This window comes from Phocoena sinus, chromosome 20, assembly GCF_008692025.1.
Source record: "Phocoena sinus isolate mPhoSin1 chromosome 20, mPhoSin1.pri, whole genome shotgun sequence".
NCBI classification, from domain to species: domain Eukaryota; kingdom Metazoa; phylum Chordata; class Mammalia; order Artiodactyla; family Phocoenidae; genus Phocoena; species Phocoena sinus.
The window spans coordinates 39,154,171-39,181,998 of NC_045782.1; the positions used below are offsets into that span (position 1 = coordinate 39,154,171).

General features: G+C 44.0%; 1 protein-coding gene across 3 annotated transcripts; it reads right to left on the bottom strand.

Annotated features, from left to right (window-relative positions):
- Positions 1-27,817, bottom strand: DNAJC7 (DnaJ heat shock protein family (Hsp40) member C7). Of its 3 annotated transcripts, XM_032615360.1 has the most exons (15): positions 27,273-27,376; positions 19,242-19,439; positions 16,284-16,372; positions 14,440-14,564; positions 13,947-14,060; positions 13,224-13,298; positions 9,382-9,500; positions 8,524-8,677; positions 7,827-7,991; positions 6,913-7,004; positions 3,807-3,880; positions 3,281-3,427; positions 2,896-3,048; positions 758-820; positions 18-349 (listed from the first exon to the last, which is right to left on the bottom strand). In XM_032615360.1, exons 4-15 carry the CDS (start codon positions 14,560-14,562, stop codon positions 312-314), a joined length of 1,317 nt encoding a protein of 438 aa, XP_032471251.1. In that variant the 5' UTR covers positions 14,563-14,564; positions 16,284-16,372; positions 19,242-19,439; positions 27,273-27,376; the 3' UTR covers positions 18-311. The 3 variants fall into 3 exon arrangements, with proteins under 3 accessions (XP_032471252.1, XP_032471250.1, XP_032471251.1); XM_032615359.1 differs by lacking the exon at positions 19,242-19,439 and having other exon boundaries at positions 17-349; positions 27,273-27,817; XM_032615361.1 differs by lacking the exons at positions 16,284-16,372; positions 19,242-19,439 and having other exon boundaries at positions 1-349; positions 27,273-27,622.
- Positions 27,818-27,828: the final 11 nt, after the last annotated feature.

The window sequence follows — 27,828 nt, forward strand, 5'->3', positions numbered from 1 at the left end:
CCAGAGCAAAATGCCAGAAAGGGTCAAAACATTTTATTCTCTTAATTTTTTTTTTTAATAAAGTTAAACAGTAAAACAAAAATTCACAAGCTGCCCTGTCCACCCCCCACCTCCCTCCCCTACCCGCAGTCTTCGGCGCTGGCTCCCTTTCCTTCACCCCACTCACACAGACACCGGGTATCCAACTGAGAAAACGAAACTGCTCTAAGTACGTGGATCATAATGAAGGGAGGAGGTGAACTGTGTCCAGACACATTCGAGGTTAAACTGAGCAAGTCTGCATTTTCTGGGTTCTGGATCGTTTCCTTTCATTAGCCAAACTGAAAAAAGAAATTCCCTGGACCAGATGCTGTAGGGAAAAGAAAAGCTTGTTAGCTGGCTCTGTGAGTTTTCTGGGGGAAGATCAGTTTGCCCTGATTATGGAGAGTCTTTAAGGGCTACTTCAAACAGAAAAACCTCTAAGGGTATCAAACAGGCTGGGCCTTGGGGTGCAGGAGGGAGCATGCAAGCAGGTTGCACACGCGTAGTTCTAACACCTTCACTCTTGCAGAGAAGCTCCGGTACTAGGAAGCTTAGAGACGTCTCCCTGACCCTGTGCAGGTGTGCCCGCAAACCCCTCCTCCATCCTCAGCAGCACCCGAGGGTGCAGATGTCCTGCTGGACGACAATTCTACTGCCTCCACTGTTGGGCCCCTAGTGCTGCCTAACTGGGGAGTCCTTGTGTCGGTTTGTGGTCTGGGAACTCAGGCACACCCACCTTCAAAGCTGAAGCCCCCAGGACCGCCAAAGAATGCCTTGAAGATATTGTTTGCATCAAAATCTGCGGAGCAAAGTGAGAAGCAGAGAAGGCACAAAAAGGTGAAAAAATTAGAAGTGTCTGAAGAGGAACTTAAGAGAGACCCATTCTCTAATGGGTCTCCAAAGCTTTCCCAGATAATATCACTTCCCTCCTTTCCCCAAACTTCACCGACGAGAGGTGATCCCACTACTTGATCCCACTCCTGGGATGTGTTCCCTTCTTCCAAGCATGGTCCCAAAGGAAAGCGTTCTTTGCCTCAACCCGCTTCACTGGGCCTTCTCAACAACTGGAAATGCCATTTGCGCTTTACGACGTAAGACTTCTCCACACTGTCTCCCTATAATGCTGGGGCTGCTACCGAAAAGACTAAAATGTATCACTTAAGTGCTACCAAGACTGTATATAAGAATGAGACCTATGATTTACTGCCTGTGTTTGATGCCATACTCTGTCTACACTGTATGCCAGAAAAAAAGCTATAGTTTACTAAGCACCTACCAGGTGCCAACCACGATGCTGGATACTTTGCTTACATTATATCATTGAGTCAATTTATACTCAACAAAACCTAAGCAGAAGCTCAAGTAACTTGCCCAAGATCACGCGGCCAGTGAAAGCAACAAAACAACACTGCCAACTCCTGTGTGCCTCTAGCACCGTGCTTTCTTCACCAGGCCACAGCAGGTCTCACATCCCCAGTCTGCCTAACTCCCTAGGCTGCACAGGATTTATCTCCACCAGCCAATCCCACCCACAGGCACATCGTGTCCAAAAGTGAATTTTTCTTTGCCTGTGTATCTGCTCATGTTCCTGGGTCCCCAGCTCAGGGAACAGCCCCATCAGGTCAGCTGTGCCAAAGCCACTCTTGACTCAGTCCTCTGCCTCTCCCAACATGTTCTGCAGCCACTCCTGTTGATTCTCGCACTGTCCCCCGATTGTACCCTCCGATTCTCTCCTAGTGGTTGTGTCTTCCCTCCTGCTCACCCTTTCCAAACCAGCTCGCCTCACTGCCATCACAAATACATCTCCAGAGCCTAAATGAGGTCCATGGCTCCCCGACTTGTATCCCTTCAACAGCTTTCGACTGCTTACAACTCTTCTCAACTGCTGGGCAGAGCAATGTTTATTATTTTTTTGGGGCGGGGGGAGCTGCACCTCGCAGCATCAAAACCATGCCCCCTACAGCGGAAGTGCAGAGTCCCAAACACTGGACCGTCAGGGAAGTCCAAAGCTAGGTTTTGTAACACACACACAGACACACACACACACACACACACACGAACTGGTGAGGCCAGAACTATCTGTAGAGCATCAACCTTATTTTAAATTCCAATACATTTTCTCCGTGGAAGAGAAAGGCTTGGCGTCAGAGGCAGTGGTCTGACAACTGTGCATTGTTCGGGGCTTTTATCTCCACCTAAGCTCACAGTCAGCAATGATGCTCACGGCTGCACTTTACTTCATTCTAGGTCTTCTGGGGAAACTGAAGTCTGTGAGGGCTTACAGGAATGTGTGAGACACATAAGTATCAGCAAACACTTTGCAGTGGGGGAAGAAAGAACTTCCAGCCAAAAGGAAAAGCCCACATTCTTTCCTGTAGCCTCTAAGGCCTGCTGAGGTCTGACCCAGCTTCTGTGCAGTTCTCACCGCTCTGTGCCTCGAGCACCTTCTATCCTCCTAGCCGAGCCCCTGGTAGCTCCCACAAGGTGCTATGCTTTTCTGCACATCCAAGCCTTCCCTTGCTAGTGCTGACCTCCTTGGCACCCACTCTTGCACCCTTGACACCTGCTGTATTTTATTGCCGTCGTTGGACTCCATGTCTATTAGACCAGGGGTCAGACTTGGCCTATGGGCCAGAGTTTGCAGAGACTGTGGGTTCCCGGATGTCAGGGAATGTTTGATTCACCTTTGTTATTTTCCACACCCATCAGAGTACCTCACACATTACAGGTACTTATCAGAGTGCACTTTACAAATCGCGGAGCATCACTGGCTGATTACTTAAGACTCTCCCTCTGGAGTGTCTTTAGAAAAAATGGTAACGTTCCACAGCTGTCAGATTCATCCTAGGCTGCCCCAACCAACTGCCAACTCACCACCCATATTCATGCCCTCTTCATCCAGGTCTTGTCCACTGTCATATCGAGTCTTTTTCTTGGGGTCGGAGAGAATGGTAAAAGCTTCTCCGACTTCCTTGAACTTTTTCTCCTCCTCCTTCTGAACTTCAGCACTGGCTCCACTGTGCCGATCTAAAGGGAGGAGTATGGGAAGAACTCAGAGCCTGAAGAAAACAAAGTCTGACAGAAAGACCACATTATCCCTGATTTTAGAATCTGGTACTTCCCGAATTTGGAGGGTATGCAACTGAGCAACACCTTATTCCAGCTGAGCAGCCTCTCTGAGGCTTTTGTGCTGGACTGAGCTTGGCAGCAGCCGGCCTAGCCTGCTCCCCTCACCGAGCCCCCTCCCCACCCGCTCTACCTGGATGGTGCATCAAGGCCCGTTTCCGATAAGCTTTCTTGATCTCGTCCTCAGAGGCATTCTTGTCTACTCCAAGAATCTTGTAGTAATCTTTCCTCTTACTCTTCTTCAGTTCCAGCTGTGCATTTTTTAGGAGCTGTTTGTGTTCTGGAGGAAGACATCTGGCGTCAACGGATGCGCCTGATTCTGGCTTCCCTTACCAGGCCCCGCCCAGATGCCCTGGAGTCAGAAGCCTCATTAACCTTACCAGGGGCTTTTACGGTGTTTTCTTCTGGAGATTAAAAAAATCTACTGCTAGGTATGTTCTTCACATTGGCCTCATCACACAGAAAAGCAAGTGAAAGTGACAGGGAGGACTGGGGACCAGAAAACAGGTGCCTTGTCCCACTCTCGGGGTCTCTGCTCACTTCTTCAAATAAGCTCCAGGTTCATTCATCCCTGAATCAAACTACTCCTATGTCCAGCTTTAGGACCTACAAGTCAGACCACATAGTTCCCTGAGAAACATGCTCCCAAACTCCTTTACCTTTTGTTTTCTCCGTCTGATATACTTTTTCATAGTCCCGTACTGCTTCTTCATACTGTTCTGTGTCCATGTAACTGAGAAGGAAATACAGGGCGGTACAGCGACATAAATAGCAATGGCCTTCAGTATCACTCTAGGGGAAGAGGCATGGCTCAAGCAAGAGACACACACTTTTGGTTGAGATGCTTCATGAAACAGGAGTCCATAAGCTAGCCATGTGAAAAATGAACTACCAATTCCTCAAGAAAAAGAGAGAGAGAGGTCTCATGCCACTTGCACCTAACCAGCAAAGTGATATTCTGCTCTGAGCAGCCAGCAACCAAGAGGAGAAAGTTCCTTCTGATTTCACTCAGAGCCACCAAGAGGCATCTGGATCACCTCAGGAGAGACAAATGTGAAGGTACCTACTTGGGACTGAAACACAGGAGAAAAACTATCAAGTGAGGTCAATGGATATGGAAGAGCTTGGAAACAGAGAGTGCCATAAACATGTAGGGCCAGCTCCAATCCAGAGGAGATGTGGGATTCGTCAGCCACTAGAAGGATCAAGTTCAAGGTGGTGGCTGCTGGCAAATGCTTCCATTAAGACTAATCAATCTGAGAGATGTAGGTTAATGAGATAGAAAAGGAGACTGTAAACACAGGCTTGCTTCTATTTCAGTAGCACAGAAGAATGGAGGGCCCCTGGCCCAAGATGGGAGGAAACAAGCTTGACAGGCTGATCGCCAGACCTTTTAAGTGTCTCTTCCACAGAAGTAAAGGGCATTTTCCTGATAATATCACTGGCTCCAAGACTGGCCTACCGATTAAACAGACTCTGGTAGCAGTTCCAGACAGTCACCATCAGCTGGGGAGTGGGAAGGGACCATGCAGTGCAGCTAGCCACTGCACAAAGAGGTTCAATTTATTACACTGCTGCCACACAAGCCGATCTCTGCAAACATCACAGAGCCCCACCAGGCTCAGAGGCCAGAGCAGGGGGAGCACTACTGATGTGGCTGGCAAAAGTGAAGCCCAACATCTTAGGCATCTAATTTTCTGGCCACATCTTGATTAATGACTTTTAAAAAATGGTGACAAAACCAATGCCCCACAGATGCAAGGCACAAATGCTACTAGGAGTACAGAGAACCCATCTGCAGGATGGAGTATAATAATATAGACTGAAGTAACAGAAAATTAATAACTGACAGCTCTGGGTATAGAAATGATGTGATAAACAAGCTACCTTGATGGACTTACCAGGCCCTACATAATGTACTAAATAAGCTTATATTAGTGATTTGCATTTTTACTTCACTTTTTTTTTTTTTTAATTCAAAGACATCCTTACATTAAAATATTTTTTTTAAGTTGAAGAAAAAGAAGAAAAGTAGAGCTTTAGGGCAAATGGAAAACTCCAGCCCATCATGGGAAATGTAGCAAAGATCTGGCCTCTCGCACCTGTAGGGGTGAGCTGAGGCGGATTGGGGCAGTAGTCAGGGCTCTCGTAAGGCTCTGGCCTGAACTAATCTCCAGTACTTCTTGTCAATCCCAGCTGCCTGAGGGGACTGCTGCCAAGCCCTCCGCCGACTGTGCCGAACAGTGCACGCTGTCCTCTGCGGCAGGATCTCACGGCAGAGCCACTCAAGAGAACAGTTCTGTTTCTACCACAAAGATAAGGAGCTATCTGATCAAAGCAATTCCTGATTTTTATTTATTGCACGTATGAAAAACAAAGTCCTTCATCCCATTACCCTCCTAACAAATCCAGAATTTTCTGTTCTCTTCCCAACCCTGTTCAAACACTACAGTGTTCCATTGAGTTGATACAGTATTATGTATCCAGCCACCCCCTTCCCACTAGACATCTAGGTGAGATTCTCCTCTTATGCTATTACAATAACACTGCAGTAAACATGTATATAGCATTTTGTGTCTGATAAAATAAGTCTTTAGCTGGGTCAAAGGGTACGCTTTTGTCTTCCATGTGTGTCTGCAAGTGGTTTGAAAAGATGAGATGACTGACAGTTGGTCTCATAGAATCTGTAATATAATTCCGTGTATGTTTGTTGGACAGATTTAGTCATCTACTTAGAAATTCACTTAAAAAAAAAAGCACTACACACAGGAGTTTTCCTATTTTTTACAAACGTGGATAATTTTGAGAAAACTAAATGGGGAGTAGCCCATGCTCTGCACAACTGGTGAGACTGGAAAGCTTGAAGAACTATGGGCTCATCAGGTAGCAGTAACAGCACCTGTTCTTTGGCTATGCCATTTCATGACAAGGAATGGGATGGGTGTTGGAGGACTGGTATACAACAAATAGGTCTTCCTTTAGAAACTTTAAAGACAGGACATTCTTCTCCAGCTGGGAAATTAACCTGAAAAAAGAAAAGATGGATTTTGGGGAGAGGTCTCTCCTAGCCCCTGCTCATGTTCCTGTCTGGAGAAAAGAGTCTAGTGGGGTCAAGAATAAAATGAACAAGTATGCTGGGGAGCAACCTGACTCTGAAGGCAAATCTGAGCACTAGACCTAGGCAGGAAAATCCTGCCTCATAAATCACCTAGTCAGACAAGGATATTTCAAAAGGGGCTTCCATATACTGCTGGGAGGCTGAGCCAGATTAAATCCCTTCCTATCAAAAGACTGTCTTCCCTAACCCAGAACATACAGGATAGGCACAACTCTCAACTATCACAAGAGATACCTTTCCTCCTCTTCCAAGCACCATACATTCATTCAACAAAACATTAATTGAGTGAGCACCTACTGTGTGCCAAGCACTATGCCAAGTTAGAGCAAAAGTGTACAACACAAAATAAAATCTCCAAAGGAAATGGATTTAAACTTTAACAAAAGGAGTTTGGGTCAGGCATCAGAGGAAACTTACTGACCGTGAGGGGCGTAAGACACTGGCATGGGAGACTGAGGGAGCTTGTGCAATCTCCTTCGCTGGAGGTCTATAAAGATAGTCTAGGGCTGGAACAATCCCACCTAGAGGCAGGGGGAAGGACCAAATGACCTCACAACATCCCTGGGTCTGCTTCATCATCCATAATGCAATTCCCCTGGCAGGCCAGCAGCAACTCCCTCTTCCCCCCACCCACCAGAGGAACTTACCACTGAGCTCTTCTCAAGTAGGCTTTTATATAAGTGTCATCAAGCTTCACTGCATTTGTGCAGTCTTCTATTGCATCATCTAGTTTCCTAAGCTTCAGGAAAAAGAGGAGCAGTCATACTTCACATCTTGGGTGACTGAGGGAGCCCAGAAGCTGTGGGCATGGCTTCAAAATTCTAAGAGGATTGATCAGTCATGCTGGCCCCCTAACCGCCACACTCATTCTTGGTCACTGGAAAGCCAGTATCTCAGAGGGCTAAGGACACCAAATTCAAAATTGGTTTCTTTTCTAAATGATGGAAGCAAAGCACACTTATCTGCAAGGATAAACCGCCTCTGCCACCCAGGTTAGTGCCCAGCCAAGACACGGAAAGAGTAAGCGCGGTTCTTGCCTCCTATTCTTCCAGAGGCCAACTGGAGGGATCAGAATTACTGTGATTTTTAAACCACTAGGACTCTGCAAGAGCAAGGAGCCTATTCTTTCTGACAGTTGTGTGGGACAGAACTTAGGACATTTTCAACTGAGCATGGTGACCATCAGTTATACTGGAGAAAAAAACTAAGCCTGCCTCATACTCGAATTTCCTCCAAATCACTCCTAAAAAAGAAATAATCACTTGCTTAGGCAAAAAGAAGCAATACTTGCTTTAAAAATTGTCCCAAAGCCTCTAGCCATTCTTTTACTGGAAGAAAGAAACTTGAACAACAGGTGGGAATATCCTTCCAAACTGTCCCTCGAGTGCCCCTAAATTCCACAGAAAAAATAAAAGCTTGCCTCTCAGAAGGAAGTTCCTAACAAGCTGAAATATCAACCTTTTCTCATCTGGCTTACCCTCATTGGGCAAATTTCCCAAGACTGCTTTGTTGGCCCTTAAAAATATCTCCATAGGCCCCAAGACCCAGACCAAGTGCTTACCTTGGAATTAACCGTACCCCGATTACAGTAGAGTTTAGCATTTGTTTTTCTATTATTGGGGTCTATCCCCAGGGCTTCTGTGTACAGTTCGTATGCTAGCTTGTAATTTCCTTCTTTAAATGCTTTATTCCCATCTTCTTTCTTTGCTTTAAGTGCTTTGGCATTCTACAGAGAAAAGCAAGGAGAGGTCAGTTCACATCCAGAAAGCCTCGTCTGAGAGGCCACTGCACAGAGAGGCCAGAGTCTATTTTCAATTGCTTAGATCCCAGCGGTTTAGCATCACATGGCCCTCCACCCTGCGCAACCCCACCACCTGGGCTATTTGTTGCTCACTGGTGCTTCCTACAGAGTGGTCAGGGGAAACCAAGATTTATAAAAGAATACCAATGAGACCTGTGTTACCCAGGGTTTACCTCCACTCCCCAGGGTAAGCATTACTATCTTTTCTTCACTGAAGGAAGAAAAAAAGAAAAAACACACTTAGATATTAAAAGGATCTGACCCTATAGATCACATTTACCTTTAGGCAAATAAAAGTTGCCCTGAAATAATTTCTCATGAAAGGATCAAGCATCCTGGCAAGGAGGGAAGAAGTGCTATCACATTCCCTGTGATTCTAAAACCTTCCACCTTAACTCTCTAAAAGGCTCAAAAAGAAAGCTTTCTTTCCTACCCAGGTCTGGTGCCTAGAACTTACTCTGCAAGCAACGCAGGCCTTCTCATGGTCAGGAGCCATCCGGAGAGCTTGGACAAAAAACTGAACCGCCTTCTCAATACAATCTTCATAATAAAGGCAAAGACCTCGTACATATAGAGCATCGGCATTGGTGGAATCCATTCGTAAAATGTCACTGCAATAGCCAGAAAGGGGCACATTCAGCTGTGGTTAGGATCTCCCCCACCATTACTATCATTTGGCCAGTTTTTTTCTTGACCATGTGTCTAATATGGAAAGTATCCAAAAGTAGATTCCCAAGCACTCTTCCCAACCTGTCCCCAAATAAATCACCTGTATCTATCCTTATATACTTCTTGTGTCTCACAATCTTTATTAGATCAGGGGTTGGTAAATACAGCCCACAGGCCACATCCTATCTGCTGCTGGTTTTTGTAAATAAAGTTTTATTGAAACTCAGCCACACCATTCGTTTATCTATTATCTATGGCTGCTTTTACACTATAGTGACTGAGTTGAATTGTTAACAGAGACAACACGGCCTGCAAGGACTAAAATATTTACTATCCAGCCCTTTAGAGTTCAAAAACCCCTTGAGTAGAAAGAAACGGACATTTAAAAAAACAAAAACACACCAAAAAATCCACACATCTCTTCTTTCACACATAGCTCAAGTACCTACTGAACTCCTACATAAATACCTTTGGATTTTCAGTATAATACCCGGTCTAACCTTTGGCTTTAAGTCCCAGGAAGGTCTGATCACCCTGGCTGGCCTACATACAGGACAATATGTTAACTCCTGTTGTAGGGAACTGCCAGACAGCATTCGTCCAGTGGTATCTGGCATTTTAATACAAAACTGGCCTGACTTCATACCTGGCCACAGACTGTGCTTCTGGATAACGACCCAGCATTGCTAAACATTCTGCTTTGAGGATTTTGAAGCGATGGCAGGCAGGGGCATATTCTAGGGCACGGTCCATGCAAAAAACAACCTATGGGGAAGAAGAAAGCAAATAAGGTTCTTCATCCTGGACTCCAGAAAATGTCTTGACTTTAGTTTGATCACAGGCAACAGATTCAAAGGGAAGTAATACCAGAGTTTAAGAATATACCTGTTTAAACAAACAAACAAACAAATATATATATACACACACAAACACACCGCTAATTTATTTGATTAAACCACTGAAATGAGGAGAGCAGCCGATCCAGATGATAATGATGACAGCAAACATTTACTGAGTACTTTATATATTAACCCATTTAATGCCCACAACAATTTTCTGAAGCAGGTAATATTAATACCCTTATTTTACTGATGAAAAAACTGAAGTAGAGATTAAGTAACTTGTTCAAGGTCACCAAAGCTTGGACCTTGGACCAAATAGGAACAGAATTTGCTCTTAGACACGAAGACTCCAGAGCCTATAACCTTAATCACCACCCTAAGGTGCCTCCACAGGGAAGCATATCTATAGTGACTGGGATCAAAACTCACATTCTTCTAGTAGAAATACCATTATTTGCTACTCTGCATAATTCATCATGCTTAGCCTACTAAGTAAGACAAGGAATACCACAAAGAGGACCTGATAAAGAATCATTACTCCCTATATTACTGAGATTGCTCACAGTTCCCTCCTTCCTGTGGCATAACCCTCACATGGTGGCCACTCTTCCACTTCCACTTTAGTACAGAAATATCTAATGATTAGTTTGCTTTCAATAGTCCTAAACTATACCTAACACATTGCTATACAAACCAAAAAGGTTCTCTCTCTCTCTCTGTCTCTCTCTCACACACACACACACACACACACACACACACACACACACACACACAGAGCTGAGATTATTTCAGTCTTTCAGCTTCATAAAGACTTCCATATATTCCTATTTTTTCTGAGTTTGTTCTCTGAGCTTTCACTTTGGTTGATCTGTTATTCCTGGGAAATCCTTCCTGAATCATATTCTCCTCCAAGAATAACTGACCCAATGGAGAAATCTGGAGTTAAGGGACACCCGTTCCCTCTAAGAATCTGGTCATAGGGATCAGGAAGAGATGAAGTCTGAAAACTGGAAGCAGAAATAACTCAAATTCCATCAACAGGAGACTGGTTAGGCAATGTAGACACTCATATACTAGAACATTAACTACTATGTGGATCTAAAATAGAATGAAGAAGTTCTGCATATACTAATATGGAAAGACTTCCAAGGTCTATTAAGTGGGGGGGGGGGGGGGGAAGCAAGGTACAGAACTTTGCAGAGCGTTATTACCTTTCATGCAAAAAAGAAAGAAAGAAAGAAAATTAAGAATCTATCTTTGTATTTGTTGGGAATTCCCTGGCGGTCCTGTGGTTAGGACTTGGTGCTTTCACTGCTGGGGCCAGGGTTCAATCCCTGGTCGGGGAACTAAGATCCTACAAGGCATGAGGCGCGGCCAAAGAAAATGCTGTATTTGTATTTGTTTATGTAGAACAAAACTGTGGCAGTAAACAGAACAAGAACAGTGGTTATCCTAAAGGGTGAGAAATAGGCAGATGGAAGATAAGTTTGGGGGGAGCACTTATCACTGAGTAACTGTTTATACTTTCTAGCTTTTGAACCAAGAATAGCACCTACTCAAATATTTAAATTTAAAAATAAAGGGAAGTAGGTAAACACCATGAGCTGTTGCACTGGGAAGGCTTTCCGCAGTGTCAACAGAGCAGTGGTGGGGACACCTTTCCTTGAATGGCACAGCTTATGTTCTAAGAACAATATGAAAATGCAGGTACTGAGCAGGGCAGTCATGGTGCTAATTTTCCCCTCCTTAAACAGAAAAAGAATTGGGAGGAGGGCAGTCAGTCAAAATGTAAGCAGCCACAACCTGCTGCCTTGTGACGTTCTGTACGGACAGGGCTTAGCTCATGGTGGGGAGTGTCAGTTGGAGCCTCACTTCCCACCCCCACCTCCCCATGACTATGGACAGCTGCAGGCAAAGAAGATCTTTGTTTCTTCCAAGTTCATCTGTTTCCCCTGCCAGGATCATAATTCTTCATTTGTGACATCACCATGAACTACAGTGGGGGTGCTGGGATGTCACAAACAGAGGATTCTGTCACAGACTAGGGATTCTGGCTCCAGGGTGGGCAAGAAAGAAAAGAAACCCAAAAGACCGCCTTTTGAGACAAAGCTTTTGCCTATGCAAAGCTCTAAAAATGTGACACGAGGCAGAATTGCTTTCCAAACACACACACACACACAAAACAAAGTATGAACTGCACTACAAAGACACTGTGGTTATTAAAACCAATGGACAGAAGAGGGACGCTAATAAGTTAATGCTAGGACTCTGTATAAACTAATCAGATATTACCAAATAAAAGACTGTCACAGTCTGTGACTTAAGAATGATTCTTAACTGTACCCTTTTATCAAGCATTTGAGTACCTGCTACAGAAAGCACTGAGCAAATTCCCACATATGAAGTGACAACTCCAGTCCTTGGATGATACAATCTTAAGAGATCCTGAAAACTGATCCTGATCAGTGGTTTTTAACCCTTTTGGGGGCCACTTACCTCCCCTTCTGAAACTCTAGTGAAAGCTACTTCCAAGTTCCATCTAAAGAAGGGAATCAGGAATTACTCAGATGAGAGATAACCACTACAAATAAGACTTAGAAAGATACCTGGAACTTTGATACCTTTCCCATACTTCACATAGGTCAATCCCTTTGGCATGTACATTTTTCATATACTATCACACAGCTCCATAAAGGACGGTAGTGTGCTTCTGTGGAAAGGCTTAACATCAGAAAGGTATGACGACAGGTTACATACACTATTCAAAAATGTAAAAGGGGCCTTTATCTTTTATTTATGGCTCCATCTAGATCACAAAAAGCAGGTGTTAAAGCTAGCTCTCATTATTCTAATAAAAATGGGTTACCCAAACCTAATATTTAATTCCAACTGGCTTTTCCTCTACTAACCAGCATACCTTATATCAGAAACAGGAACGGACTCAAGTAACAAACTCATACCGCTTTTTTTTTTTTTTTTTCATACCGCTTTTTATAATAAAGCAAAATATAATTAAGAAAATAAGAACCTTAACAAAAAAAAATTTTTTTTAATGTTGATGATGTGGAGCAACAGAAACGCCCATTCATTGCTGGTGGGAATGCAGAATGATACAGTCACTTCTGAAGACAGTTTGGTAGTTTCTTGCAAAACAATCCTGTAATACTTTTACCATAGGATCCAGCAACTGTGCTTCTTGGTATTAACCCAAAAGAGTTGAAACTTATATCCATACAAAAACCTGCACAAAGATATCCAGAGCAGCTTTATTCATAATTGCCAAAAACTTGGTTGTAACAAAATGTACCTCTGGAATTCTCCTCTGGGGAACACTGATAATGGGGGAGGCTACGCATGTGTGGGGCAGGGGACATATGGGAAATCTCTGTACTTCCCTCTCAATTTGGCTGTGAACCTAAAACTCTAAAAACAATAAATACTCTAAAATCAATAAATAGAAGTCTTAAAAAAAAAAACAGGGAAAGAAAAGGTCAATGCCAAATTAAAGTGATAATTTACTATTCTAGATCTTCTGTACCATACTACTTCTCTAATCACCACACACACACACACACACACACACACACACACACAGAGAACTTTGTGAGAAGAGTGTAGATGAGACTTCCTCACAGTTGTACTTTACCTTCCGAAAATCCCGCTTCTCAAAATCCGTTTCTGCTATTTTCTCATATTCTAGGACTGCATTAGCATTCTTGAACTATACCAGAAAAATCATACAAGAGAGTTTTAATGAAGTTGCAGATTCAACAACCAGAAAAACCAACAAGGACTTGATGAGTTTATTTCAAGAAAATCAGAAGCACGGACTTTTCACAAATCAATTTGGTGAAGATGTAGCCGAGACTCCTTAACAGAAAGGTTAAGGCCCAACCTTTACCCTCAGTTTGAACTTAAGGTCAGAAACAAAGGAGCCATGATACACATACATAAAATAAAAGGCACTGTCAGAGGTTCAGTGAGATTCTCACTAAATGCATCCAGGAGTAAATTAGGTACATATGAAGATGCAACTAAAACATCTTCTAGCTGCTACCAATTTAATCAGGATATGAATTCAAATTTTTTAACCTCACTCAAATCAGTTCCTTGACGCATCTGCCCATCCTCCCAGCTATCTCAGAAACCCTCCAAATTGCACAGATTTTCAAAGCTGTAAATCATATTCAAAATTCCTTTTACAGATAAGGAAGCTGAGGCTCAGAGACTATGAGACTTGCACACAGTCACCCAGGTGTGGCTGATGGCAGAAGTGAGACAAGATCTCAGTTCTGATTCTCAAGTCACTGTTCCTCCCAAATATAGCACCCTGCTGTTTCTTCTGATACTGACGGCATCAGACCCATACCTCCTGTTGTGCCTGAGCATTTCTGTGATCCAGTTCTAGGGCTCTCTGGAAACTACGACATGCCGCCATGGCATTCCCTAGAGATAGGTGGCATTTGCCCTCTCGTAGATGTCCCTAGAAGAAACACAAAGAGGGAAGAAAAGGAGCGTGACTGGCCAAGCCAAAAGAAATCAACAGCAGCAACATGCACACAAAACCAACAAGGGATGGAGCAGCGCGGTTCTCAACCAGGGGTGATTCTGCCTTCCATGGGACATTCAGTGACGTTAGAGATATTTCTGGTTGTTACAACTGGGAAGGGAGGAGAGTGCTACTCACATCTAGTGGTTAAAGGCCAGGGATCTACTGAAAACATCCTATAATGCACAGGATAGCTCCCCACAATAAAGAATGATCTGGCCCCAAATGTTAACAGTGTCAGAACTGAGAAACCCTGGGCTAGAGGAATTCAACTACAGCAACTCAGACCCCCCCAAACAGCCCCATTACATACCCGAACAAAACTGTCATCCAACCTCACTGACTGCTGTGCATCTCCAAGGGCTTCCCGGAACTTTCCAAGCATCATCAAGGTGGCTGCTCGATTCCCGTAATAGCTAGCATTTTTAGGACACATATCTACAGGAAAGGCAGAAGAATGTGAAACGAAGTTTAGCATGGGTCACTGCTTCAAAACCTCAGGGGCCGTCTCCCTCAGAACTATATCAAGGCAATCAAACTGTAACAGGAACGCTGACATACTCTAAAAGGCCACAGCCAAATTTTTGACTACTTGGACAAATGGACAGCAGCAATGGTGCAACCACTTTACAAAGACAAGTTATTTAAAAATATGGGGCTTCGCTGGTGGCGCAGTGGTTGAGAATCTGCCTGCCAATGCAGGGGACACGGGTTCAAGCCCTGGTCCAGGAAGATCCCACATGTCGCAGAGCAACTAGGCCCGTGAGCCACAACTACTGAGCCTGCACGTCTGGAGCCTCTGCTCCGCAACAAGAGAGGCCGCGATAGTGAAAGGCCCGCGCACCGCGATGAAGAGTGGCCCCTGCTTGCCACAACTAGAAAAAGCCCTCGCACAGAAACGAAAGACGCAACACAGCAAAAATAAATTAACTAATTAATAAATTCCTACCCCCAACATTAAAAAAAAAAAGCTTGGGAAAAGAATTGCTTAGGATACTTAAAAAAAAAAAAATATATATATATATATATAATAATAATTTATACTTAGCTTTAAAGTCCACTGATTATCCTTTATGGGTTAAGGGATTAGCATATTTGTCTTCTTAATGATTTGTGTTTTATGTAATAAGACATGAAAATGAATTTGCATTTGTTGAGTTGGGGGTGGGGAGCCTGTAAACAAGTTAGGTGAGAAAAATGCTGGCATGGGATTAAAATATACTGGCAAATTGAGCATGGAGGTAACTAAGACTTGTTAATATCTACAAAGGCCATTTTCTAAGATGGTAAATGAATTGGCAATGGCTGAGATGCATTTAGGTGGGTATCTTATTGCCATATTATCTAGAATTTCTAGAACTGCCTTTAATTTGCCAAATGAAGAACTACCTGCTTGAGCTAGAAAAAGTTATCCCTCATAACAGGGGGCCCCAAGCCCCGGGCCGCCAACCGGTACCAGTCCTCGGCCTGCTAGGAACCGGGCTGCACAGCAGGAGGTGAGCGGCGGGTGAGCGAGCGAAGCTTCATCTGCAGCTCCCCATTGCCCGCGTTACTGCCTGAACCGAACCATCCCCCCCACCCCGCCCCGTGGAAAAACTGTCTTCCACCAAATTGGTCCCTGGTGCCAAAAAGGTTGGGGATCACTGCCACTAAGGACATTAAACCCAAAAGACTTCACACAGTAACAGTTATCAACCCACTACGCAGAAAGACTACTTCTTAGAGAGGAGCTATTTATAACAGTATTTGGCGGGGGGTTTTCCTGCTGGTGCAGTGGTTAAGGACCTGCCTGCCAATGCAAGGGACGCGGGTTTGATCCCTGGTCCGGGAAGGGTCTGGGAAGATCCCACATGCCGCGGAGCAACTAAACCCGTGCACCACTACTACTGACTCTGTGCTCTAGAGCCCTCGAGCCACAATTACTGAGCCCATGTGCCGCAACTACTGAAGCCCGGGCACCTAGAGCCCGTGCTCCGCAACAAGAGAAGCCACCGCAATGAGAAGCCAGCACACCGTAGCGAAGAGCAGCCCCCACTTGCCACAACTGGAGACAGCCCGTGCGCAATGAAGACACAACGCAGCCAAAAAATTAAATAAATAAAAATTTAAAACAACAACAATATTTGGCAAATTATTTTCCAGCGTATCCCTTCTCACCTATGGCTTTTGTATAATAGTTATAAGCTTCATTGTAATCTTTCTTGGCATAGTATGCATTTCCTTGTTCCTTGAAAGACTCTGCTTCCCTGAAAAGGAAAGATAGAGAGAATCATGTTACTACACCGAGGGAATAACCCCTGTAATCTCATGGGAACAATCTTTTGGTCTAGAGCCCCCAGCACATTGAGCTGAAAGTTTATGCGATACTTGAAGGAATTTATAGATTTGTTTGATGGGCTGATGGACCAAAAGGAGGTGCTAATGAACGAATCCAAGTTCTTCAGATGCTATTTTTTGTCACTTAGATACATTCAAACTAAATCAAGAAACCTCTCTGATGTCGCCTGACCTTTCCTCACTACTCCTACCTGTAACCATTCCCCTTAGGACAGGCAAATTTAGACATTCTCTCACAGAGACAGAATTTTTATATTTATTTCCTTTCCACTGTGTCACAACTTCTGCCTCTTTAGCAAACTTACAGAAAGTCAGTTATAGGTAATGCCGTTCAGGGGCAACTGATTTCTCAATGTGAAATGGGTCATATTCTTGGAGTTTTAATGATTTATTCTCTTGAAAACTGGCTCATGCATTTGTCACTGGAAGGACAAGCAGAGCAAAAGCAGGTGGCAAAGGTGTTAAAAGCACAGCATATTGGTGTTTAAGATGGAGGACAGAGTTGAGTGACAGCAGAGACCAAGAACTTCGATGACAGGGACATACAAAATATAGACTGCCAGTGCCATGCTCTAACAAGTACCCACCTACTGATGCTCTCTGCCCATCACATCTATGTGGATACTTAACTGCCTCCTCAACCATCCCTCTAGTACCTTGTATAACCACCCAATGGCGTGGTTATGAATATCAAAAATTTTGCCCTACTCCAAGATCCATTTTTTTGAAGCTGTGCATGAGACAAACTGTACTTTCCAAAAGAAACAATGATATATAATTGCAAATTATATTCTTGACCGAAGAACTAGAATCAAATCAGACATGACCAACAATGTCTCAAAGAACAAACTTGTAACCTCTATCAGAGATACCCAAAATCACTCTAATGACCAACTTGAGTGACAAAGATAATTCTTTACCAAAATGATTACTGCAACATAGCTAAACATCTGGCATTTCTGTTATAAGGAAGAATCTTTGTTTCTTTTTCTGTCCTCCACGCATGCTAAAAGCCCAGTTCAAGGGCTGCCTGAAGTGGGGACAAAAATACAGTTCTTAACCTTGGTGATGGTATAGGAGTTTACAGCTTGATTCCATGGACATCGGCAACGGGAAGATTTGTGATTTTATTTACTCACGTATTTTAAACTACAAACGGGCAAAACCACCCTCCTTTTATTGAGGCAATCTCCCTTTCCATTCTTCTCCATCACTGTCTTGGCAAGCCCTATTAACAAGAAAAGTCTGCTAGCAGAAAGGAGACGGAAAATGGGGGATTTCCCTAGTGGTCCAGTGGTTAGGACTCGGCGCTTTCACTGAGGCCTGGGTTCGATCCCTGGTCGGGGAACTAAGATCCCACAAGCTGTGTGGCATGACCAAAAAAAAGGGAGAAGGAAAGTGGAAATGACCTATAAATGATGACAGATTTGAACTTTGATGGGTTTGAATAATTTTATTACACCAACTGTCACAATGATGTAAAGAGGCCATCTGCTATTAAAAGTTCTCAAGAAGGATCCCCCAACTGCAAGACTTATAAGACCAAGCACAATCTTTCCACATGCTGAACAACTCTAAATTAAGCCAGGCACTCTAAGAACTATGAAGAACCTATCCTTTAAGAGCAGACATGCCAAAAGGTTTGAAGAAGGGGCTTCCCCAACACTGGATGTCGGAAGTTGAATTAAACCACTACGAAGAAATGGAGTAGTAAATTCAAAGCAACAGGCCCAAACTGTACCTGAAAAGATCTAGCCTTCTATTCAGTCAGCTAGTGGCTAAGACCATACAAATCCTTGAGGAAAACCAAAGGCATCTGAGCACTTGGACAGACGTTGTATCAGCATATAAAGCTTGTGAGTCAAAGGGGGAACAATCTGTAGAAATACAGAGAGATGCCCTTTCTTTCCTGAAACACTCACTCCAGTGGAGGCCATGAGTTCAGCATTGGCTTTCCAGCAAAAATGTAAAGGATGACTTCTGTGGAAAATCAGTAATTATTACTGAGGCCAGGTACTTTCCATATATTATCTTATCAGGTGAGTTTCATTATTCCCATTTTTCAACAGAGGAAATTAAGGGTTAGAGATTAAAAACTGTCCAGAGGGTCAGGGTGTCAACCCAGACCTGCAGATCCCAGAGCTGTGCCCTATCTACTATGCTAAGCTCTCTCTCTCTAATACTCACCTCTACCTATTGCCTAAGACTTTAAAAATTAATCTGTACTGCTAAGAACAATGAATATGAATTTCTTTCAACTACAACACAAAATAGCCCAGCGTATAAAATCCAACTCCAGAACTGCAACCTGGATTTAAACAAGCCAAATGACATTCCTAACAATCAGTCACAGAGTAAGGCTCCTTTCCCTTTAAGATGCAAGACCTAGTGAACTGGACTTTGCCTCCCCCAAGAAATGCATTTCATTTTAGTAAATGGTGAGTAGATTCCATTCTAGAGCAAACAAAGCGAGTAATGTAGAGTCAGCCCACAGCAGAAAAGAACAAGAAGAATTGTGTTGTGACACGTTACCATGTTTTTAACCTCACACTGCACAGCATCAGGCCAGAATTAGCTATTCCCACACAACTGCCTCATGAAAAGGACTTATTTTCATAGAAACATGGTTGATTAACAGCTGCCTGAACAATGGGCACTTAGTGCTTTTAGACTGAATGCTTATTTTTTGCCTCCAGGTCCAACGCCCAAAGTGGAGTCCCTCCGTCATCTTGAACCTCCCCACCAAATACACGACAAGCTTTAACCAATGGGCCTGACCCTGCGAGACCAGCCGAGGAAAGAGTGGATCTTTGGAATCCAGCATGGCAGCAGCAAGAACTGAACAAGGCTGCATCAGGAACAATTCCAGGGTCAAATCCATTCAAGTCCTGCCTGGGAGTCTGAGAAAGGGCTGAAGCTTGTTCAAGTTGCCCTTACAGCAAAGGGACTGAAGGATGAGATGTCAAAGGCGTAGGACTGGAAAAGAAGGAGAAGAGCTGGTTAACACTGGAATTGAGGGCAATCTGGCGGTGGCATCTGTCACTCCACTCACTGCCAGTCAATTCATTTGAGAACCAAGTGAGGTTACAACATGTACCTAACTAAAACACATCAGTACTAAGAAAGGAAGAATTAGGATTAACTGAGTTCACCTGGATTAGGTAAAAAAAGGAACAGATTCCAAAAGGGACTACATTAAACTACAGATTATTTTCTGTGGCCACAAAATAAAATTCAGACTAAACCCTGAAATATAACACCACATCAAAATATAGACTTGGCCATAACTGACCCGATGACACTATTAACAGAGACTGTATCTCTAGTGCATTTTCAAATTTTCAAAACATTTCCAATGAGGGTCTTCACAACGGCCTTCTGAAGTGGTGATGGTGATAATATCACGTGTCCTCCAACAGACGAAGAGCTAGGGAGGCACCCAAGGTGGCTGCACAGGTTTCCTAAATCTTAGAGTCCCATGTTTTCCCCGCTAGATCCTGTGAGTGACAAGGTTTTTGGATTAAAACTAATTTATCCAGTTCCCCACCCGATCCTTGGATCACCTCTAAGCAGAAAAAGCTTCACTTCTCTGATTCACCAAGAGATGCTGGGAATGACTACCTCTACCAGACCAGTCCTTTCACTTGAATAGCCAGCAACAAATTCCTGTGAAAACAGCTCATGAAAGGTTTTCCAAAAACTCTGCCCTCTTTGGATGTATGATGGGAGGGTGTCCCACAATGGGATCAGTGCCAGAGGGCCAGGCCGGCCTTCTCTCTGACAGACGTAGGTAAGGAGAATACATTCTACTCTTGCTCTGCTTTGCTATTTTAAAATGTATTTATTTTTCAGAAATAACCTTGTCAATCAGAAAACTGCAGTATGAAAACCTGCTCTTCTAACACTACATGTGCGTGAAAAATCTGTATATCCTCTGATCACACAGTTCCATTCTCTCTCCCAATTTAGCACTCATTCATCACAGATGCTAATTACTCCAACAAACACTGCCAAGGGAATCATTTGGTATCACACAGGTCTTAGCAGGGCTCAGCATCACGTGATCAAATCAGACAACTTGGGCTTATGATCACCAGCCAATTTTGCACATTTACAGATAAATTAAAAACAAATTAAAACACCACAGTTGAAATCGTAATGTGCCCCAAATTAGATGCTCTATAAAAACTTCCATTTTCTCTCTAAATACTTCCAAGCTGAACACTTAAGCAATATCTTTGCCTTAGGCCAACTAGTCTATCTTCTAGAAATTAAAGAGGTATTTAGAAACTTAACTCTCACTAATGCAGGATTCACTGGCAAGTATTTTTTTTTTAAAACGTCTCAACATCTCTGGGTTCTCTCTGGAATTACTTCACATGTATATGTGTAATGTACCATTTTTAGATTTATTCTACCCCACTGCATGAAAAATAAAGACTAACATGGCTTCACTATTCTACATTTGCAACTGAGGAAACACTGATTAGATTTTTGAATGACCAAGGGCGGGGGGGGGGGGGGGGGGGGGGAGCGGGGTGAACCACAGTACTCTTATTTATTTCAAGTATTTGGCTAGAATAATGTATTTTTAATAAAGTTCCGCTCTTCCAATAGCCATTAATACCAGTTTAAATCAAAACAGACGTGGCAGCTTGAATGAGATCTTTTTTTTTCTTTTTCTTTGCATTTTCTTGATGTAGTCTGCTACTCCAGAAGTGGAAGAGAAATCTACTAAAATTACAACTCAGGACAACGTGATTTCTTGTGAGAGCAGAGGAGCATTTAGGGGCTCTGACCTGGAGACTATTTTACTGGCAGGAAGAACTTTAAAGAAAGATATCTTTCCTTTTTTTACCCTCAGGTCTTTAATAATAATACTTTATACTGCCAACCAGTCAAATATCCTTTATGCATTCCTATTATATTTACTACTTCCAAAATGTCACCCTTACTCTAGATTGTTGCACCCATTTCTTTTATTCAGTCAAATTTACTAGTTGCCCCTTGATGAAGGAATGCCCTCCACCCTTCAGAATTTATGGGATCTTGGCCAGTCTCAGAGTAGAAATTCCTTCCTCCTTCCCACAGTACAAGACCTCTTGTCCCCAAAGGCATGTCACAGGGCCTGTTTCATGTTGTACTCTCTCTGACCTTCATGAGAGAGTAAAGTAAAAGGAGCCCAGAAGCCTTTTACTCCATCTTACCAAATGCATATTATTCGATTTCTTTCTTTTTTATCCTCTAACAATTTAAGTTTCACATGGATAGGTGGAAGCCATATATGAGCGGGAACAATTCCACAGATAGAGTGTTTGCTAAAACGCAAGGCGCTAGATGTTGAGAGCAAATAAAGGCTTCATGAAGGTCCAGAGAAAATAGAGGGTGGACTATCCAACTTCTACCTGTTGGTAAGGGTGGGCTACCCAGCTTCCTTTACCCAATTTCCTATAGAATAGGCAGCTTCTGCTTTCACTTAAAAGCCTAGTTAAAACACCCACCCTCCCCCCAAAAAGAGAAGGAGATGAAGATGAAAAAAATATACCACTTCAAACTGTCCTCCGTCTGGACACTCAGGGAATCTCAACAGGGGCAGAGCCAGAAGAGACCAAAAGGCACCAAGTGCAGTCACAGACACAGCCTACACAAGGCAGCAGCGCTCTCTACTGCTCAAGTAGGGAAGGACACCAGGCAACGCACTGGAGGTGGCTGTCTTATTCAGTGGGGAAAAAGAGCAAGCAAGCAAGCAATCAATCCGAACGGAAATTCCAGCATTGCAGGCAGAAGGATATTCACACAGAAATAGCAGCCTCAACTGCGTTAAAAACTTCTGCTAGTTCCTTAAATGGGAGGTGTCAAAATCTGTGGCATCTACCTAACCTTCATTTACCCCTGGGGACAGGAGACACAACCAAGAAGTTGCTTCTGAGAAATAAGCTTCTCAGAAGCTACTCTGAGGACACAAGCCACTGGCTTTTTGGCATTAGCCAGAGACTTGTTTTCATAATACCTCCCCAAACCCGCCATTTTCTATCCCTTGGTTTCCCATTCTGTGACATCTCCCACTACCCTCACGGGGACACTAGCACTCATCAAAAATCTAGAACTGGGGAATTCCCTGGCGGTAGAGTCGTTAGGACTCTGTGCTTTCACACCCGAGGGCCCGGGTTTGATCCCTAGTCAGGGAACTAAGATCCCACAAGCCATGTGGTGCGGCCAAAAAAAAAAAAAAAAAAAAAAAAAAAAACTAGAACTGAGGAACTATAATTAGGAAAAAGGTTGCTGAGTTTTTTTGGTTGTTTTTTTTTTTTTTTGGTGGGGGTGGGGAAAGAGGGAGGGAGATGGAGATGGGAACTAGAGTCAGAAGTCTACACTGTCAACTGTTATTTTGCTTCCCAAGTTTTTGTGGTTCTTTAGCTCATCAGGTGGTTGACTGTCTCAGAGCAAACTGCCCGAGGCAGAATTCTCAGGAGAGAAACTCTAATAAGAGAGAGAGAGCCCTGCTTGCCTCACACACCCTCCCCAAAAGCCTAATATTAGAATCAGAAAAGACAGTTAACACTTTGCTTATCTGACAATCTGGCCACCCCACACAAAATCATAGGCCAACAGAGTATTAGGTCTCAGAATCAGACTCTGAAAGTCAAATATTCCTGATCATATTACCATTCTCAAAAGCCTCAATCACTCATACCCCTGCCATGGTGGGATAAACATAGAAACTGCTGTTTGGATCTGCATGGGAAAGAAAAAAACTGTTAATCCAATAAAATGAATAAACTACTGGAAAAACTTGCATGCTGAATCCTGTTCTTACTGCTGAAATCCAGACAATTTAAAAGAATACCTGGAACGACCTCTAAGTAACTTCCACATCACTCAGCACTGGAGAAAGGGGACCAAACATTAGTGGAGTAAGGGAGAAATGGGCTCTCAGAGAGACTTTGCAGACCACAAGGCACCTAGGCAGCCACTGACCATTGTTCTCCAATCTTCTAAAGTCCTAGAGAAAGAAAGCAAAGGCAAGTGCCCAGTATGCAGCTTTTAAAAACTTAAAAAATACTAGCTTCAAAGACTAAACCAATTCCTGATTGGTTGGAATGTACAATAAGGCTGATCTTTAAGCCAATCAGAGTTCTGGTTGTTGGGAATGAACTAGACACTAGAGCAACTGCCACTCACTTGGCCCAACATTTTATTAAAATCGCTCAATTTACCTGGCTTCAGTTAATACATGAATCTGAATTAAACCAGCAAGGAACAGAGAGACCCTTTCTCTGTGCTCTACCTTTGCTCCAGTAAAGACTATTTAACAGTTTTGCCACTTGTTAATACCAGGGTTCAATTCAATCAATTATTTGCTGGTATTTAGGATTCTGTATTCCTAGCTTTATCCCTTCCTTAACCGTGACTTATTTGTCCCACTTCTTCATCTCTGACCCCACACTTAAAGCATACCAAAATGAAAGTGAAGGCTGAAAGCAGTGTTTCTCACTGATTTGGGCTCCAGGTCAAAGATAAATTCCCATTCAGTTTGCAGGCTTCGTCTAGCTGCCTGCCTTGGAACTTCAAGAGAAAGTTTAGGGGGACACAAACCTAAGAATTTGAAACAGAGTGGGGAAGAAGGGGGAAAAGTAACCCCACAAGCTCTGCAGTTAAGGCCACAAACTCCAAAACACCCCAAGAAGCTGCAGTTAATAGCAACTACAGCAGCCCCCGGGATACGGATTCAGGGTTCAGTGCTTCCCACCAACAATATTCATAGAAAAATAAAAGGCAAAATCCCCAAAGAGTTTACAATACCTAGGTACTAAGAAAGGGCCTACTAATAACTGTTCTTGCTCTCCTCCACCAGGAAAACAGACACTGAGAAGTTAAGATTATCAGCCCAAGGAATCAGGTAAGGATGCCCTTGGCTCCTAAGTCGATGGCTCCCATTGGTTCTTTTGGACCTCACTGCCCAGTCAGGCCAGATATATGCTGAGACACAGAAGTACTTCCTCTATTGATTAGCAACTTGAAATCCTTCAATTTTACCATAATAAAGACCACCTACAAAGACCAAACTACTCCCCAGTCCAGGAAATATGACCAGACAGCCTTCACTCAAGACAGGCATTCATGTATTAGGTAAAACAATCAGCAACTTCCCAGGAAAATGTAAGTTTTTAAATTAGCTAAAATGTAAAACCTCTGAAATTTAGTCCTCTGGCTCCCCAAGCAGCTTTATCTATTCTGGTGGGCAAAGAGAAATAATAATCTTCATGTCCAGAACCCTGATCTATTTTGGAGTGCCAAATAACACATCTTTTATTTTAGCTTCTCAGCTGCTATAAGGGAAAACGAACTTTGTCCAGAGTGACAGGCAAAAAAACTGGAGTCCATTTCTTTTTCTGTAGAGACTCTAATGCTAAGTAAATAAAACATGTAGCCATTTAAAATGCTACAACCATGAGGTCCAACTTCTTGAAAGTTCCTCTCACTGTGCCCCCCCCCCCCCCCGCGGGACTGTGACAATTCAGCAGCAGCAGCAGGATGCCGTTGGGCCACGATGCAAAGGACTCCTTGCTGGACTTTACAAAAACCACCCGAGACCCATCAACTCCTGTGTCCCCAAGTGAACTAGGAGGAGGACTGTAACAAGAGACACGAACTTGGCCTAATAACTAACCAAGTCAGATAGTAAAGGGCATTTGTAAGAGATGTGCCTATCCCTGCCCTCTGCTGTGGCTACACAGGAGGATTCCAGGATATGTGAAAAATGTAACACAATCTTTCCTCCAAAACTTCTAAGTCACCACTCCATTTTCAGCCTTGGAAAGCTACACATAAACAAGGCTTTTTCTTACTAACAGAGCCCAGTATTTACCCTCCTAAGGATGCCTTATATGGCGGAAAGTCAAATGGTGATATTTTTATTTCACTGTATTTTCCTTTTGATTTTTTCACATAAGTGGTATACAATAAACATTTACATTTTATGTCTAAAAAAGATCTATGTATGTTTTACATATAAGTCTATTTCATAAGAATGCGTTTTTCAGTTATAGTTTTCTTCTCTTAGTGGCAGAGAAAACAATCGTGCATTCTACAACCAATAACATCTTAAAACTCCATGAAATAAGGCAGTTAACATCAGTCAACACCCTCCCTTATTCTGTTTACTGCTACCAAATACCATACGTTTTTTTGTGTCTGAGGTGGTCACATTACGGCATCACCTGTTTTATGTTTTTTTATGATAGATTATCATAAAAGGGCTGATTTTGTTTCAAGGAAAAAAATTTGCTTTACATAGGAACTTTGAAGGGAAACTCAAATTAAGGACAGTGCCTACGTCAGAGATTTATACTAAGTAGGCTGAGTTTATTTTAAATTACATATAGCCCAACTCCCTATTTATAGCACAAAGAACCACTGAACTTCCAAACACAAGTAAAGTAAATCCCTACAATTAATTTAAGTTCTGCCTGTATTGGTGGGAGTTTTGCGGCCTGTTTTGCAGTTCCTTAATGATGCTTAATTCTAAACACCTGGAAAGAACTGGTTTGTGAAACCCCAAAACCAGGAACAGACAGAGACTAGGCTCTGGTTTCCTGCCTTCTCTGATATCCCAGGGACCTACTACACTTTGTCAAGGCTCTCAGCTCCTGCTCGCAACAGATCAGGAACCTGGGACACTGGCCGTAGTAACTACCCTTAAGCTTGATAACTATTCATTCTGCCTCCCTGAATACCTCTGATGTTTCAAACCTAGACAGTTAAAAAAGGTAAAAATTCTCGGAATCCTGATTTCAGATCTCATGAACTAATCACCACCTCGAATCCTCCAGACTGAAACCATAATGGGCTTGGTATAAAGACATGAAATATGTGGGAAGGAGACTGAGAGAATTGTAGTCAGTTAACCTGCGGTTGACGAGGACAGGGCTCCAAACTTCCAGAAGCTTTTCGTTAATTCTGCTCCAGAATTAGGACAAGTATGACTACCCACAACTGTGTTCCAACCCCACTTCCAATAACCTGCCTTAGCTGTAGCCAAAATCCAGAGCGTTCTCGAAAACCACTCACTCTGCAGCTCCCTTGCCGAGTCCGGACTGGCAATCTCGAGCCACTGCGGCTGCCCAGCAGAGCCAACAGCGCCCAAGCAGCTGCCCTCCTCCTTGCTGCTTAATTTAAGAAACAGCCCTGAAAGAATGAGGACCTTAGAAAGGGTGGAAGGAGAGGGTTTGACGTGTGGAGCACGAGACAAAACTCCTCACCCTTCTTTCTCTATCACCTTAGACTTCTGGGGTAACCGTGGGACCACCAGGTCAATAACGGAGACACACAATACCTCGGGCCCAGACTAGCGCTCGCTGGGGTATAATTACTGAGAAAAGGAAGTGAGGACAGCAAGAGCTTCGGAGACGCAAAGGGCTGAGACACAAGATACAGAAGTTAACAAGAGAAGGAAGGGGTCGGGGGCGATGTAAGAAGGCGTCATCACAGCCGCGCCGCCACACACCCCCCCGCAACAGACCTCCGAGACCCCCTTAGAGACCCGGCCTCTACAATGAGGACAACCTTCCTCTCTGATGGGCAACAACGCCATGCCTCAGCTCCTCAGCCAGGCGGAAGCAGGAGAGGAGGGCAAACCCCCGAGAGCGCCCCTTCAGGGGGTCCATCCTGACTCGATCTCAGATGGGGGAGGGGGGATTCTCGGAGGGCGGGGCATTGCCTCCGTAGGGCCTGCACCACGGCAAGGACGGGGTTTCCGGAGCCATGGAGCTGAAGATCGCCCCTTCCCCTACCCTGCCACCCGCTTACCTCTTGGCTTCCTCGTCGTCTAGCAGCTCTGGCTCGGTCGCCGCCATTACCACATCGCACTCCGCGGCAGCCGCCATCTTACCGCCGGGACCAGAGAGCCGGGTGGGAGGTCGGCGGTGAAGAGCACTTCCGGTCGGAGCATCGAGCAGCTCGGCGGCGCTGCGCCCAGAGGGGCTACCTCGGGCCCGTCTACCAGCGAGAGGCTCTGATTGGGGCCAGAGCGGCCTCCCGCCCCCGGAGGTCCAGGGTGGTCTCCTCGCCGGAGCGGGGGCCCAAGGACGGTTTCTGTGCGTAGGGGGCGCCAGTTTACCCGTGGGTCGGAAGGGGGAATACAGGAGGGTGTCGGCTCTCTAGGCTTTGGCTTTCCTCAGTATTCTGAGAGCCTCGTTGCCATAACAACTTCCAATCCTAGAGAGCCTCCTGTGAGGCTCAGGGAGTCTGAGTTGGGTAGGGACGCGGTGACCCTGTACCCTGGAGAGAAAGTGCCCCCCACTACCACCTTCCCGACCTTGGAGTATGTCCACAGCTTCCTCCCGCGAAAGGCAAGAAGAGACAC